The 16,268-nt window shown below is 37.3% G+C and overlaps 1 protein-coding gene across 1 annotated transcript in view; it reads left to right on the plus strand.

The window, feature by feature from the left end:
* LOC119597949 (large neutral amino acids transporter small subunit 2-like) overlaps positions 1-16,016 on the plus strand; it is a gene marked incomplete at its 3' end in the record, with an annotated part of 20,879 nt that extends 4,863 nt beyond the window's left edge. Inside the window, 1 exon segment of the mRNA XM_037947618.1 lies at positions 15,795-16,016. Coding sequence (XP_037803546.1) covers positions 15,795-16,016 — 222 coding nt within the window.
* Positions 16,017-16,268: the final 252 nt, after the last annotated feature.

Raw genomic sequence — 16,268 nt, forward strand, 5'->3', positions numbered from 1 at the left:
GCAGAAAAACTTTTTTTCCCCTTTTAGACCAGCGTTAAGACAATGGTATCGTCACTGTCCTTCAAATATGAATATAAAGGATCTCTTTTCTTTTCCCTCTTTTCTCTTTCCTCTTTCCTGTATGCTGTTGATATCATTGTTAGGGCGATCGATTAGATAGACACGCGCTTAGGGACGCAAGTGACCTAGACTTTGGAATATGGCTTGTTTGGTTCTGTGAAATTCCGAGAGGCTCACTAAAGGAGATTTTATATCGAGCAATGAGGTAATCCGACGTTTCGATTATTCTTTGCCTTTTCCCTCTCCATATGTCTTTCTCTCTCTCTCTCTCTCTCTCTCTCTCTCTCTCTCTCTCTCTCTCTCTCTCTCTCTCTCTCTCTCTCTCTCTCTCTCTCTCTCTCTCTCTGATCCATGCACGTCGTCCTTTCCGTTAAGATGACAAACAATTCATCAACTGACACTGTTTGTCAACAAAGGTATACGTGTGTGTGTGTGTGTGTGTGTGTGTGTGTGTGTTTGTGTGTTTGTGTTGTGTTGGGGGGTAGAATTAATCATTATCAGTAACAAAGGCTGACAAAGAATGACAGCTGATGCTGCAAAACTCTGTTCCATAACGTTTAACGTAAACAAGTGGCTATTGTATGTTTAGAAAAAAATATAATCCACTTGCATACGTAAACACGCACGCACCCACAGCCACACACACACACACACGCACGTACGCACGCGCGCACACGCACACACGCACGCTTACACACACACACACACACACACACACACACACACACACACACACACAACACATATATATTATTATATATATATATCTATATATATATATATATATTATATATATATGTGTGTGTGTGTGTGTGTGTGTGTGTATGTATATATGTATATATGTATATATGTATATATATATATATATATATATATATATATATATATATATATAATTTTTAATATGTTATTTTTAAATGTTCAAACTGCATTTTATTCAGTTACGAAGGGAACTAAAGGGTCAAGATTACTTTATATACTATATGTATATTCACCAAACAACATTCTCCTCATGATTTTCTGTTTCTCTCTTCCTGCCCCTTCCCCTCCTCCTCTCCCTCCCTCTCCCACTAAAAACAAAAAAAAATTATATTCTCCACCATCTCCTATCTCATCCTCATCCTCCAGCGCTGAGATGACGCAAGGATGGTCTTACATCACACTGAATTATTTCCGACATTTGAAGGGAGGAAGTAGGTGATGAGATCGCAGTAGGCCTAACGTCACCCCCGCTACAGGATACAGCCGTTACAACCTGTCGCTGCTGTACCTCATCCTACAGGCGATTTTCATATGTTTACTTTGAGTACATATACGTTGACCACACGCCTATAATAAGTCGTTGATAATTACAATATTATGTGGACATGTCTTAGTTTTGCAAAGTCACTCTTGGCTATAGTTGGCCGATGCTTTCATGTTTGTTATGATTAATTCAACTATATTATTATTGGTGGAGTAGAATAAGATATATATATATATATATATATATATATATATATATATATATATATTTAAATATTTAAATGAGTAACGGGAGTTAGAGAGAGAGAGAGTGAAAGAGATAGAGAGAGGGAGAGAGAGAGAAAGAGAGGGAGAGAGAGAGAGGGGGGGAAGGGGGGGAGAGAGAGAGAAAGGGAGAGACAAAGAGAGAAGGAAAAAGGAAGAACATATGGAAAGAAAAGGGGATGCAGAGAGACAGACAGACAGAGAAAAAAAAAAGATACAGAGAATAAAAGAGGTGGAGGCGTAAGGAGATAAAGCTTAAGTGAGACAAAAAGAGATATGGAAAAGAAGGGAAAGGGGATAGGAAAAGATTTATTAAGGATAAGAAAGTGAATAGAAAAAGATAAGGATTCAGTTTATCGCACTTGCTTTTTGTACATTCCTCCTCCCTCCACCCGCATATGTTATAATGGGAAATGAAAAACAAAGAAAAAAAAATTGAATGTACTTTAAGTGTTAAATTAATTCAGTCTATTTATGTTCGAATGTCTGATATTAGTTACTGAACTGGGACGCTTTCATCAAGTACTGTAAAAACAACATAATCCAAGGCCCAATTTAACAAAACCAGTTAAGGCCTAATTCAGTCATATCAACTGAGGCCCAATTTAATAAAATCATCGGAGTCCTAATTCAGCAGAATCACCTAAGGCCCAGTTCTGCAAATTCATGAAGCCCAATTCAGCAAAAATCATGAGGCCTAATTCAGCAAAATTATTTAAGGCCTAATTCAGCAAAATCGTGTAAGGCCCAATTCAGGCAAAAAAAAACTGAGGCCCAATTCAGTAAAAAAAAAAAAAAAAAAAAAGGCCCAATTCAGTAAAACCATCTGAGGCCCAATTCAACAAAATCATCTGAGGCCTCAAGAGAATCATTAAACTCATAATAAACTAAATCTTCAAACGCGTTATTTAACAAAATCGACCAATTAATGATCATCTAAGGCTAAAAAGGCCTAACTAATCAACCTAAACAATCGTGTGATATCTAAGTAACTTTAGGTTTCCATAACTGCTGTTCAAATGAAAATATTTTTCTCAAGCTTTCAGTCTTCCCCCATGTGTGCGCGACGACTCTCGCCCACTCACGCTATTTCTTTCACTCTATCTCTCAGTCTCTATCTCTCTCTCTCTCTCTCATTCTATCTATATTATTCAGTCCCTCCTTTTATTCTCCATCTCTTCTCTCTTTCATTCACTCTGTCTTTCGCGCTCACACACACACACACACATATATATGATTGTGTGTATGTATATATGCACACGCACACGCACACACACATTAACATATATACATACACACACTGATGACCGTATAGCAAGAACATGAACTCGTCATTCTGTGTGAGGGAGTTACTCATATAATACCTGTAACTTGGTGTGCGGATGTTCATATCATAACAGATAGTAAGAGCGAGTGCGCGCTACTTGGTGTGTTGAGGGAACAGATGTTTGTTGAACAGATGATCATCTGTGCATGTCTCGTTTATCTCTCTTTCCTTTTTTCTCGGTCTACCTCTTACTATCTTTCTCCCTTCCCTTCTCGCCCTTTCACTATCTTTTCCCTATCTCCCTCCTTTTCTTTCCCAACATCCTTCCCTCTCGCTCACCGCCCCTCCCCCATTTTAGCTTTCCCTTTTTCGCTCTTTTCAGTATTTCTCTCCTTTTTCTTCTCTTTTCCCCTCCCCCTTCTATCCCATCCTTGTCCTCCCCCTTTCCCTTTCTCTCTCATTCTTCCTCTCTTTCCCTCTCCCTTTTATATGCCTCTTCCTCTCCCTCTCCTTTTCTTCATCACATTCCGTCTCCCTGTCTCCCTGTCAATCCTTCACCCTCATTTCTTATCAACACTGAATTAGCGACCGTCGCTTACAGGCCAGTGGCAACGGGGAAGGTCTCCGTGAAGTGGTGTCGGGTGTCTGGAAAGAACGGTCTTCTCTCCTGTCTCCATATTCTCCACCCTTCTCTCCCTCTTCTCCACTTCTCCCTCGTATCTTCTTCATCTCTCCTTCGCATCTCTCCCTCTTCGCCATCTCTCCTTCACATCTCCTCCAGCTTTTCATTTCTCCAGAGTTCAACAAGAAGCCGGCAAGGGTATCCAACTTCGCGGTCAACGAGTTAGATTAATTGTTAGTTACAGCGAACGAGTTTGTTAAGAGGTCGTTATTCCTCCCAGTGTGGTAACGGTCTGTGTGGAAGCAGCATTTGCAAGCTTGATTATTTTAAGGCGTTCTGAGGACCTCTGGTTTATATGAAGAAGGATCTGGAGTTTATATATGTAAAGTGTTGATAAGCAAGCGAGTTCGTGTAATTAGGTGCTTTTTCTTCTTCTTCCTTTGCATAATAAGCGTCATTAAGGACTGTGTATTGGATAAAGTTGCATGTGCGGTACATCTGATTTTGTTGAACATCTCATATTGTTCGCTTATATGAATACGTCATTTGTACAAAACCAAGTAGACTATATAAAGTAAATGAACTAAATTCACTATTACTTCGCCAAGAGAGATGACGAAGCAGTTCTTAAGAATTCTGCTTTCACGTGAATGTCAGACGACAGGACAAGCACAGCAGGATGATCATGCACTCGTTGCATGATGCAGAGAAGCATGGAACGGTTGCGACACAGGCGGCGACATCGCAAGGGATTATTTTATATTGCCTCATTCCGAAGGGATTGTTTACAAATCATGAAAGTGAAGCATAACACACACACACACACACACACACACACACACACACACACACACACACACACACACACACACACCACACCACACACCCACACCCACACACACACAATATCTTTTACTTGTAGTTACTTATAAACGCAGCTCCTTAAATTCGGTGATATATATATTTTTAAAAAATATATATTATATATAATTAATTATTATTTAAAATTCCTATTTAAAGCAATATATTATATATATATATATATATATATATATATTTTAATATATATATATATATGCATATATATTGCATAAAATTATATTATTATATATATATTTTTATAATATATATTATATATATATTAATATATCACAAGTGGTTAGAGCATCGGACTCAAGACTGTCACGAAGGCATCGGGCTCGATCCCCGGCCGCGCTTTGTTCCCTTTGTAAAAGGAAACTTCACCTCGATTGCCTACCTACCCCATGGGTGGCCAAGCACCCCAATAAAATTGGTCCCAACCCCGGATAAATAGAGAAAATTATTCCCTAAAGGAAAAAGGGCCCCCCGGGGAAAAGGAACGGGGACCCTCCCCACGTACTCACCCCAAGAGCTTTACAACATAAAAACTACAATTAAAGAATGCTTTGACCATGCGGCTAAAAAAAAAATAAAACCTCCCTTTAAAAAAAAAAAAAAAAAAAAAAAAAAAAAAAAAATTATATATATTATATATATATATAATATATATTTATTTATGCATTTTTCTTATATAATATTATAAAATTATATGCTTTATATATAATAAAATATATATATATATATATAATATGCATATACATATATAAATAATTTTAATAATAAAATATATAATATATATTATATGCAATATATATATTTATAAATATAATACAAAAATAACCATATATTTTTTATTAATATAATTTTAACTAGATTAAAAATTAAAATAAAATTTTTTAAATTTTTTATTTATATATAGCACATAGCACTTATATATATATATATATTATATAAAAATTATTATATAAATTATATATATATATATAAATATTATAAGGGGAGAAGCAAAAAAAGGGAAACTAAATGGTGGGGGGGGGGGACGAGGGCGAGAGAAAAAGGGGGGAGGACAGGGAAAGAGAAGGGGAAAGGGGTGGGAAAGGGGAAAGGGGTTAGACGGGGAAAAGTGGTCTGGGTGACCAAGAAAAGATGCCCTTCCCAACCCATAATGCAAACAAAAGTGTTGCACCAAAAGCTGACGGGTTTTGAACTCGTTTTTTGAACCTTCTTGAAAAAACGAAGTCTTACAGTGGAACCCCTTTCATTTTTTTGCAGTTGATTCTACGCATCTCATTTTTTGTCCACCTAATGAACAAAAAATTACTTTTATTGGCACATTCGTCATCAAAAAACCGGCAGGGGTGATGATTAATAAAACCGATGACTAAAAGCTGAATTTATGTTATTTTTAGAATTTAAAAAAGCAGTTATTTCAGTAAAACGCTGAATTAACAATTTACCAAGTTTGCACAAAAAAGGGGGGTTACATATATTACATGTGTGTATATATTATGTTTATATTTTAAAATATATATATATATAATATATTTATATATTTTATACATATATTTTTTTATTTTATAATAACATATGAAATTTTTAATTTTATCATACATATATAATATATATAATATATAATATATATATAAAAATATATATATATAATGTGTGTGTTGTGTGTGTGTGTGTTGTGTGTGTTTGTGTGTGGTGCGCGCGCGGGGCATACTGCCCCCGTTTGTGGGTATAATAGTAAAATCCTTATTTAATAACAATTCCCACATGTAAAGGGTTTGAAATGCGCCCGGGACCCATAAAAGGGAGCAATGAGCCAGGAAAGAGACGCAGTTCAAAAAAATTCTCTTCTCTCTGGACTTTGTGTTCTTTTTTGCATTTCGATCACGAAGCCTTCTCAATTTTTTTTTTTTTTTTCTCTCTCTCTTTTTTTACTCGTGGTGCAAAGTACTTTTGTGCCTTTGTTATTAGTCAATAAATCATAGAAACAAGATAATAGTCTGAAATGACTTTTCATTGTACAAACAATAATGATAGTGTTAGAATAGAGTTTCATTATTGTGAGAAAAAAAATTCCGTAATTGTTTTAATATTGCAGTTTCTTGTGTAAAATACCATTAATTTTTGGGGAATATGCTATCTTATGCAGTCACCTATTCTTTTTCATTTGTTCGTTTTTAGGAATGATTTGGGTATCTTTGTTTTTTATTTTTGTAAATTAATGTGTCATCGAATTTTTGGCTGTTGAATGTGATTATCTCTTTATCTTCCTATCTCTATCGTATTTTGCACTTTTGTTATTTTTAAAATATCCACCCTAACTTTTTAATTTTCTTTTAAATTTTCCCCCCTCCTTTTATTGTGAAAACCTTTTAAATCGCTTGTATTTTGGTAGTTTAAACAGCTAAAACAAGGGTTTTGTCAGCGTGAGGGCCTTACTTTTTATCTCTACAGGTTTTTTATAACACCCTGTTTTTTGAGTCCTTGCCCTATTTGCTTTGTACGTACGTTTTTGGGCTTTTCACTTGGTGGGGGCCGGGGGTTTCTTCCTGGTAGGGGAAAGTTGGTGAAATTTTTATCTTTTTATTTTCCTTAGAGATAAAGGGAAAAAATAACTAAAAAAATGCTAGTACGAAAAAGTTTTTTGAAATGATATCATGTCCTTTTACGGCGCACGAAAAAGGGGTAGAAATATCATCTGAGTTCTACTAGATTGTACTGGGGATTATAAATGAAACCGAAGGAAATTCATGATAGAGGACATTTAAGTTAAAAAATTTAAAAAGCGCCTTCTTTTGCCCTTCGTTTTGCGGTGGTGACCCAAAATTATTTCTGGTTTTAAATGGGGTCAGTGAAGTTTTCTTTTTTTTTTTTTTTTTTTTTTTTTTTTTTTTTTTTTTTTTTTACTCGGGAATGCCTGCCTCCGTAGAATTCCCACTGTATTGTTTCTCATAGAAATACACCCCGGTCTGACTCACTGTAAAAAATGGTTTGTGACACTAAAAAAATAAAAGCTTTTAATTTGCTTCTCTGGCATTTTTGTATAACATGGGCTTGGGAAGTGCAGTTGCTTAAGTTTTCACTTTTGGGATGAAGGTTCTTAATTTTAAGTTTGTTTCTTTTTGAGTGTATTTATGTTCATTTTTGTTCATTTTTTTATCATAAAACCCAAAAATGCTTGAGTATTTATAAAAATGCCTGTTGTTTTTTGGGTTTTTTAAAATTTTTTACTGAGACTCGAAAAATAAAATTATATGGGAGGAATCGTTGTTCCCCCCCCTGCACGTACTTGAAAATTTTCCCCTATTCTTAGAAAAAGGGGGTAAAAGCGAAAAATTTTTAAATATGAACAGAGATAAAAAAAAAAAGGAAAGAATTTTAAAGACCTCGTATTTGTGGTTTTTTTATTTTCCCTTTTTCATTGATTACACGGGGGGCCCCTTTAATTTTGCAAATGCGCATTTTGGGGTGTAGAGTTTTCACCACTAAATAGTGATAGTAACAATAAATAAATAATGATGATAGAATAATAATAATGGATAAAAACAAAAAAACAGTAAAAATGAGATAGTAACAAAAATACGGGCAATAATGATGATAATAATAGTAATATAAAAACATATAGAAAAATGGTAAAAATAATAATAATAAGATAAAAGCTTGATGGTGATGATAAAAAAACCCATGAAAACAATAATATAGAAAAATAATAACAAAAATGGTGAGAGTGTAAAGGAACCATAATAACTTACGTAATATAACATCCCTTTGGGGTTTCTATCTCCAACCCGATTCCGTGAGGCCCGCCCAAAAGTGAACGTCTGGGGGTGAAGTCTCGACTCCGGGGCGTTGAACGGCGCCTGATGGGCCCACGTGTGCGGTGGGTTAGAGGGGGTGTTTTTGGGGGGTGTGCTGCCCTTCCAGTCCCCCAAAAATGCAAGCAAAGCAAAGGGAAATCTTGTGTAGACGAGGAGTTCTGCCTTTTCATCGGGTCTTTATAATGTGTCCTGGATTTCGTTTTTTTGTTGTGTGAAAAGGAACTCCGTCATGAAATGTTGAATTTAAAATTTGTTGTATTTGAAGGTAAGGGGTTAAGGTGGTGATGAGGCAGCACATATGTTTTGGGGGTCTTTAAAAAAAACGAAATTTTGTGCGTGTTTGTTTTTGTGTATTGTTGGGAGGGGGGAATACTATTGGAGTATTGCAAAAATCGCTCAATGTAAAAAAAAATAAAAATAAATATAAAAAAAACGAGAGTTCAAAAAGAGGGTACGGAAAGGGAAGGGTAAGGGGATCACCTTTTAATGATAAAAAAAGGGGTAAACAAGGGGGTAGATCGGATACGCAAAGGCGGGGGAAAAGGGTGAAGAAAGGGTGAGGACGGGGTGAGTGGGGGTGAGCACGGGTGAGGGCGGGGGGCTGTAAGTAGCATTTTCCCTGTGATACACCATTATCCCACATCTCCCTTCCCCGCCGCCTACACACAGCTGCTCAGATATTTTTCTTACAACACAAATAATTCCCTTTGCTACAGTGCCAAGGTCAGACTTGGTAATTTGATGCCCAGTACCAAACCGAAGTGGAAAAACCCCACAAATCTATGCAACCCCTGTGTAACATGAGTGCGGTTACAACGGGGCGATAGCATGAAAGGGGGAGGGGGGGAAAGGGTTATCGAGTAATTCCGAGTAAGGAGTCCATTGGGGGGGGGAAGGGCCTTCGTGCGCCGTGTTTGCGTCCCTCAGGAGATGGCAGCGAAGTATTTGCATGTAAGACCTGCAAAACAGCATCCATGGGTTTGGTAAAAAAGGGGAAAATAGAAAATAAAGTGTACTCGGGGGGAATGTTGCGTATTGGCTAGCGGGGAAGTGGGTGTGCGGCAGGCGGCCGATGACCACCCAAAACCACGCTGCCCCTGATTAAAATTGTACTGCTGCATGACATCTATATCCCATCTCCCCTTCTGTGAGAATGTTCCGCAAAATGACATAGGCGTAGTCATCCGTAAAATTCTTTATCGATCTAACTGTATTCAAGCGTAGGGCGCATGCGTTTTTGCGCATCCCAAGCTTATTTTAGTACTCCGTAAGCCCATTTGTGACAAAACTTTTCGTTTATTTCCAGGTTAAAGAAAGGTGAAGCGCATTCGGGGAAAGTCCTCTTTGCAAGTCCGCCCCCAGGTGCGAAAAAGAAACTTGAAGAGCGGTTCGCGATATAGATAGCGTGTTGATATTGCATGGGTGTTCGGTGCTTGTTCCGCACATATAAACGCCTCAGAAAATGGGTGATCTCGGGATGTTTTGGGGGCCAGTCGTGAAAATTTTTTCTAAATGTCAGAAGTCTTCAGAGTTGTTAATCGGTTGGAAAATCGCAGGGAGCTTTGTGTGGGTCAGTGCGGGGCCCTGTTTCGACCTTGCCCCACACGGGCGATCGCCGCTGTGGTAGCTAGCCTCCCCGACCCCGCCACCACCGTAGTCACTTCACGCCCCCGCGCCCCTGGAGAGAGCTTCAGAGGGCGACGGCGAAAAGAGCATTTGCAACCACCCCGGCCGAGTTGGGGAGCCTTTGGGCCTCCTCCCAGAGGGGTAAAAAGGAAGGAGAAAGGGGCGATGGGGAGGCAGTCGGATGAAGCTAAAGAAGGAACAAAGGCCTGAGGAGGCATTGCCATCATCGTGGGGGATCTCGGGGGTTTCGGGCATCTTCGTGTCTCCCAAGGGAGTGCCGAGTATGGGGCAGCATTGGGGGTGGGCGTTTTATCGGTGGGGATGTCGGGCCTGCTCCCCCAGTGGGGTGCCCTTGCTACGCCGACTAGGTGGTAACGCTAGATCATCGAGAGTATTTTAAGTGCCTATAAGAGATAATTGACGAGTGGCAAACAAAAAAATATACTCCCCGGGTTCCGTTCCGGGAAATCTTTTTTTGTGCAGGGGTATTTTTCTGCAGGAATTGGTATTCATCAGAAAAAAGGGCCGGGGCCCAAAAGTAAAAAGGCCCGGGGGCAAGCAGAACTTGAAAACTAGCAGAAAATCAGAAAAAATTTATCATCAGAGAAATAGAGCAGAAGCCATAGCAGACCGTAAATAGGCCGTTAAGTTTTCTACAGTACCACATTTTCATAACTGCAGATTTATGCAAACACTTTGCTTTGCCATCAATATTACGGGCTGATAGATTCATAGTAAGGGACCCTGTTTTAAAACCCTTAAACGATCCTTTTTTTTTCCTTTTTTTTAAAAAAATGTTTTTCTTTATTTTTTACTTGGCAATTTTTAATAAAAGTTGCGTCTTGCAATGTTCGTCATCGCTTTGATGCTTTGACTTAAATTTCATGCTAGTGTCGAAGTTAGGATGTATTTTTTGAAAAATATTAAACCCACCGCTACCACCCATCCATAGCACCTGATATTGAATTTTATTTTATTTTTCTCACTTCTTGCGTTCCTCTGAACTTTTGAAATGTATTCACAGTTTTTTCGTGTAAGAAAAGAGAAAAAGTACAACTACTACCACACTGAGGTGCTGTTTCTAACCTTCCAAACTCTACCTCTACTTCTATTTCTATTAAAAGTACAACTACTGCTATTATTACTACTACTACTACTACACTACTTACACTACACACTACTATACTACTACTACTATACCACTACTACAAATACAACCTATTACTTTACTATACAACACTATTATTACAATTACTATTACTACTACTACTATATTCTACTACTAAAAATACTTTACTTATATCTATTACTATACTACTCTAAAAATCTACTACTATTTACTACTACTTTACATACTATTACTATTAAAATCTATTTACTATTTTCTACTATACTATACTATTCTACTACTATTTCTATTACTACTACTATTACTATTATATATATTACTACACTATTCTACATTTCATATATTTCTACTACATTACTATTACACACTTTACTATTACTACTACATTCTACTACTATTACAAATACATTACACTATTATTATTACTATTATTATTATTATTAACTTATACTACTAAATACTACTAAAACTAACTATACTTTACACTACTCCTACAATTACTTCTGATATTACTACATCTACTACTGTTACTACTACTACTACTACTCTGTTACACATAAATTTTTCTATTACTACTGTTACTACTACTACTATAATTATATGCTACACTACTATATACTGCGGGTTTCTATTACTACTACTGTTGCTTACATTTTTGCTACACTGCTACTGCTGTTTTCTATACTCTGTTTTATAAAACTATGCTATGTTTCACTACAAAACTATTCTATTATCCCACCACCACCAACCCAATGCATGTCGTAGTCCCTTTTTGTAAAAGCTTTTTTTTACACTTGGTATTAGATGTAGTCAAAGGTCGAACCTCTAAATATCTGTTGATTTTCCCAAAAACCAGTGAAAGCGTCTACCGATTGGTAATTCCGTATCCTTGATACCTTGGGCCCAAAAAATCTCCCTGGCGCTCCCTCAAAATCCCTCCTTGCTCCCTCTCAGAGGGAAGAGATTTTGGGGGGGTTTTTTAGTGAGGGGGTCCCGGGTTTCTGCGCGGTTTTAAAAAACGCCCTTTTTGGGGGTCTTCAAAGCTTCCCTTTTTGACACATTTTGGTGGGGATCACCTCGGTGGAAACGTAGGCCCATGGGGGTGCGAAGCTGCCCCATATCGTTTATGTAAGGAGTTTATAGCGTTAAAGTGATTATCATTTTTCAGCCAAAGGGGAAGCAAAGATTTATTTGCATTATCTGGTTTCTACCGCCGTCTGGTGAGGCTCATTTCGTACTTTCTATTTTTAGGCAGGCGTCAAACCTTTTTTTTTTTTTTTTCTTCGGGCCCTTTCGAAAAAGCAGTTCAATACAGATTCAGTTCTGTGAAAGTAAAAAACGATTTTAATTTTCACCGTCAAAAATAAATTGCTATGTAGGTGTTAAAATACAAAAAAAAATGGATATAAAACAAGCAAATAGTTTTTCTTTAATTACGGTGGAGACGATCCTCACCGTAAACAATTCCCTCAAGTTCAAAATTAATTTGTTAAAATAAATAAAATTTAAACAAAAGCCCTCAGGTTTTAGTGAATTTAATTTAGTGATTTCGTATTCCAAAATCATTGTTGACGAGACTGTATTGATTCAAAAATACCACACAAAACCTAACATATTTCCAATGACAGTACAGATTCTCAAGGGCCAAAAAACCCAAAACCAAGGTCCAGGAGACAAGAAAAAAAGTAAAAAGTTATCGTTTTAACCTTCAAAAAAAAGCGCAAAAATAAAAAAATTCCCATGCCGGGGAATCGAAAACCCGGGCCTCCTGGTGAAAAAACCCCCGGGGATCCTAGCCACTAGGGCCACATGGGGTGCGTTAAAATTAGCATTTAGTCTGGGGTTCTTTCTCTTTTGTTTGTGGATTATTGATAGGATTTGCTTCTTTTGGCTTGGTATAAGTGAAGACAAGGACAACGGGTAGGTTAAATTACGGTAATCAATTTATTTTTTTTTTCCCTTTCAGTAGATTGGGGCCAACAAAAATTAAACTATATCTGATTAAACGAGAAAAAGAAGGGGGAGTAAAAAGGAAGGGCAATGATTAAATAAACGTATAAGCTCGGAAAGGAGAGGACCGGTCCATGTTCATATTTTAACATTGTTTGCTTTCTTGTGGAAAACCAAAAAAAATTCTAGTTTTTTGAGGGGAAACCCTGGACACGTTGGTTTTTGATGATGACAAGCTTGAGAGGCTGTTGATGAAAAACATTTTTTATTGACATGTTCGGTGATGATAGTTGTATCATGGAATTATTATTACACATTATATTCGGTTAGTTATCATCAAATGCAGCTGCGAAAATAGAATAAAGAGAAATAAGAAAACAACATAGGTAGATAAATAAATGAACAAACAGTGTAGCTTAATTTAAACATCCACTTTCCATAGGAAAATAAATTAAAACGGTAGAAGTATCGCTACACTTAAAGTAAAATGGGCTGGAAAAATATATAAATTTATTTACCCCCCTGGCTATCCCGTCGGCGTAGGCAAAACATGATTACCGTTTTACCCTTTCTGACAAGGCAGTGCTGGGGACTATGTAAATTTTACATGGTAAAAAAATATAAATCCCTCCCTCATACAAAAAAATTATTTTATTGCTTTTGCCACTGTGTTTGAATAAACTGTTTTTTTTTTGTTTACTTTGTTATTACATAGTAAAAATTTTGGATATAACGAGTATATCTTCCAAGTTAGATGAAAAGGAGTATTTACATAGTTTTTTAACCCCATGTTAGGGGGTCTGGGAAACTTTTAAAAATGACATTTTCCCAGGTATGGCACAAAGCGTTCGCTTTTTTCTTCGTTACATCTACTCTAATTTTATCGCACTTCTTTCCCCCTCAGTTGCCAGTACATTCTTAACCCAAACGTATTTTGCAAAAACCACGTTTCATTGTCTGGTTTTTTTCGGGCCACCCATAGGAAGGGTTTTTCCTCTATACTGATGTAGTGCCTTTCAGGCCCTTTTAGTGTTAAACATATCACAGTTCCCTTAAGAAACTTTTCAAAAAAGGATCCAAAAACTTGCCCAGTATCTTTGCTGTAGGCTTCTTTCGCCCCAATTGTCTATGTGGTCGTGCTTGCGTAACCAAAAATGAATGGTATCCATACAAAAAAGAAAGTTGAAATTGCTCCTCTTGCATAAGTTACGTTACGCTTTAAAGCCACTCACAAATTCCTCACGCCACCTGTTTTTTAAAAAATTTATGTCCGAAGAGCACTTGAGAGTCGCAGAAAAATACTCCAAGCCCAAGACTTAAGAAAACCGATGCGGGAGTTACCTGCCAGCTCGTTTGGGGTAGTTTTTGGCCCCAAATTTTTTACTCTTATTTAAATAATGTTGTAGTAAAACATTTTTGTATACAGCGCAAGCACAACCCCTTCATATCCAGCTTCATTCCAAAACCCTCAGGCAACACTCCCAACATCATCGCCCAAGATTGTGTTTGTTCCTTACCCTTGCTAACGCAATTTGGGTTTTACGTTATGTACAAAACTTTTTTGTGGTAGACATGTAAGGTGCACGATCAGTGTTGAATTCTTCCATGGTGGAATGGGTCGACCTTTTGACATTTTACCAATTGGAGTTTTGTAGTGTTCATGGGCCGTGTGGTGATTATCACTTACTTGCGTGATTTTATTTTAGTTGTTTTTGGAAATCTGGAGATCAGGGTTCCCTCAGATCTTCACCCCCCAAAAATTTGGGGGAAATAAATATTCTATCAGAAATGGATGGTAAGTTTAATTCTGATTTCATGTTCAGTATCCTGCAATGTGCGCCGAATATTGCATAAAATTGCCCGAGATTTATTTAATTTGTATGTTTGTAAATAAAAGAGTGATAGTCCGCGACTGTATAAGATAAGCCCAACTTCCATTTATAAAATTGGTCAAAAATCCAACTTAATCCATATTCCTTAAATATCATTACCCTTTTTCTCAAGCCTTCGTCTACCCCCTCTCCAGTAGCTCTTCGTGCCCTCCAAAAGAAGAGGGGGGAGGCGCCCCGCAGGATGGAAACCACTGCATTAGATAGGCCTACGTAACATAAACCTTTTCGTATCTACATTATTGTTATTATTTTTATTATTGTTGTTATTGTTATTGATATTGTTCTTGTGGCTGTATTTTTCTTCCTATTTTTATACTAATTATTATTTTATTATTATTGTTATTGTTATAAATATTATAATTATTATCTCATATCATTCATCAGAGGGGATATAAGTTGGGGAGAGTAAAAGGAAATCAATATTGCTGAGTAATTCTTGTAACGGAAATTATTATCACCAACTTTCCAACTTGGCATCAGTCATTGCTAATCGCTCAGGTGCATTTTCGCTTCAGTACCCTTAAAGGAAGGAAGGAGGGAAGAGAAAAAAAAAAAAAAAAAAAAAAAAAAAAAAAAAAAAGCGGTCTGCACGTTTTGCAATATCGATTAATTAGTTTTATTGCCAACGATTTCATTTCTAGTCTTTTTTTTTATTCTTACTTTTTCTTTGTCTTTTTTTCTTTTTTTCTTTTTTCTTTGTAATTCTATCCCATCCGCATTTTATATGCTGCCTGTCTTTCCTTTTTTTCATTACTTCTTTCGATTTTGTATCCCTTCTCTTCTCTTTCTCTTCAACACGCGTGTGGTTGATAGATTTTTAGGTGTATTTTTATTTATTCATTTATTGTATATCGCAACGCTCGTTCTTACGGGTACCTGGATTACAGGAAATCGTGTTATTCAAATCCAGATCAACGTTCCCTTCTTGCTGTGCATATCCAACGGTTCCCTCTGTATGCCGGACACATTCCCTCGCCTCCCCTCTCACTCTCACTCGTGAATGACAATACACTCACCCACATTCTCTCTCTCTCTCTCTCTCTTTCTGCAGGTACTATGATCCCCAGGAGCGGCGGGGACTACGCCTACATCCACGAGGCTTTCGGTCCCCTCATGGCCTTCCTGTACCTGTGGGTGGCGCTGGTGATCATCATGCCCACGGGGAACACGGTCATCGCCCTCACCTTCGCCAACTACATTCTGCAGCCGCTCTTCTCCGATTGCGACGCCCCGCCCGATATCCCCGTGCGACTCCTGGCGGCCGTTGTTATATGTGAGTGGTTTATACTGTTGTGAGAAGTGTCGTTTGGAATTTTACTGGTCATTTTGTTATAAAAGCGTCTTTGAGAGTGTTGTGTATGCTGTTGCTAGGATGGCTGTTGGAATTCGATTTATTTTAAACCATCACTGTGGCGGCTGTCATCATGTGTTTACTTTTTTTTTTTTTTTTTTTTTTTTCTTGTTGCTGCCTGATTGCATTATTACTGACACTATTACTGGTAATTAATATTGTTGCTGCGAATAC

Source organism: Penaeus monodon, chromosome 40 (assembly GCF_015228065.2).
Source record: "Penaeus monodon isolate SGIC_2016 chromosome 40, NSTDA_Pmon_1, whole genome shotgun sequence".
NCBI classification, from domain to species: domain Eukaryota; kingdom Metazoa; phylum Arthropoda; class Malacostraca; order Decapoda; family Penaeidae; genus Penaeus; species Penaeus monodon.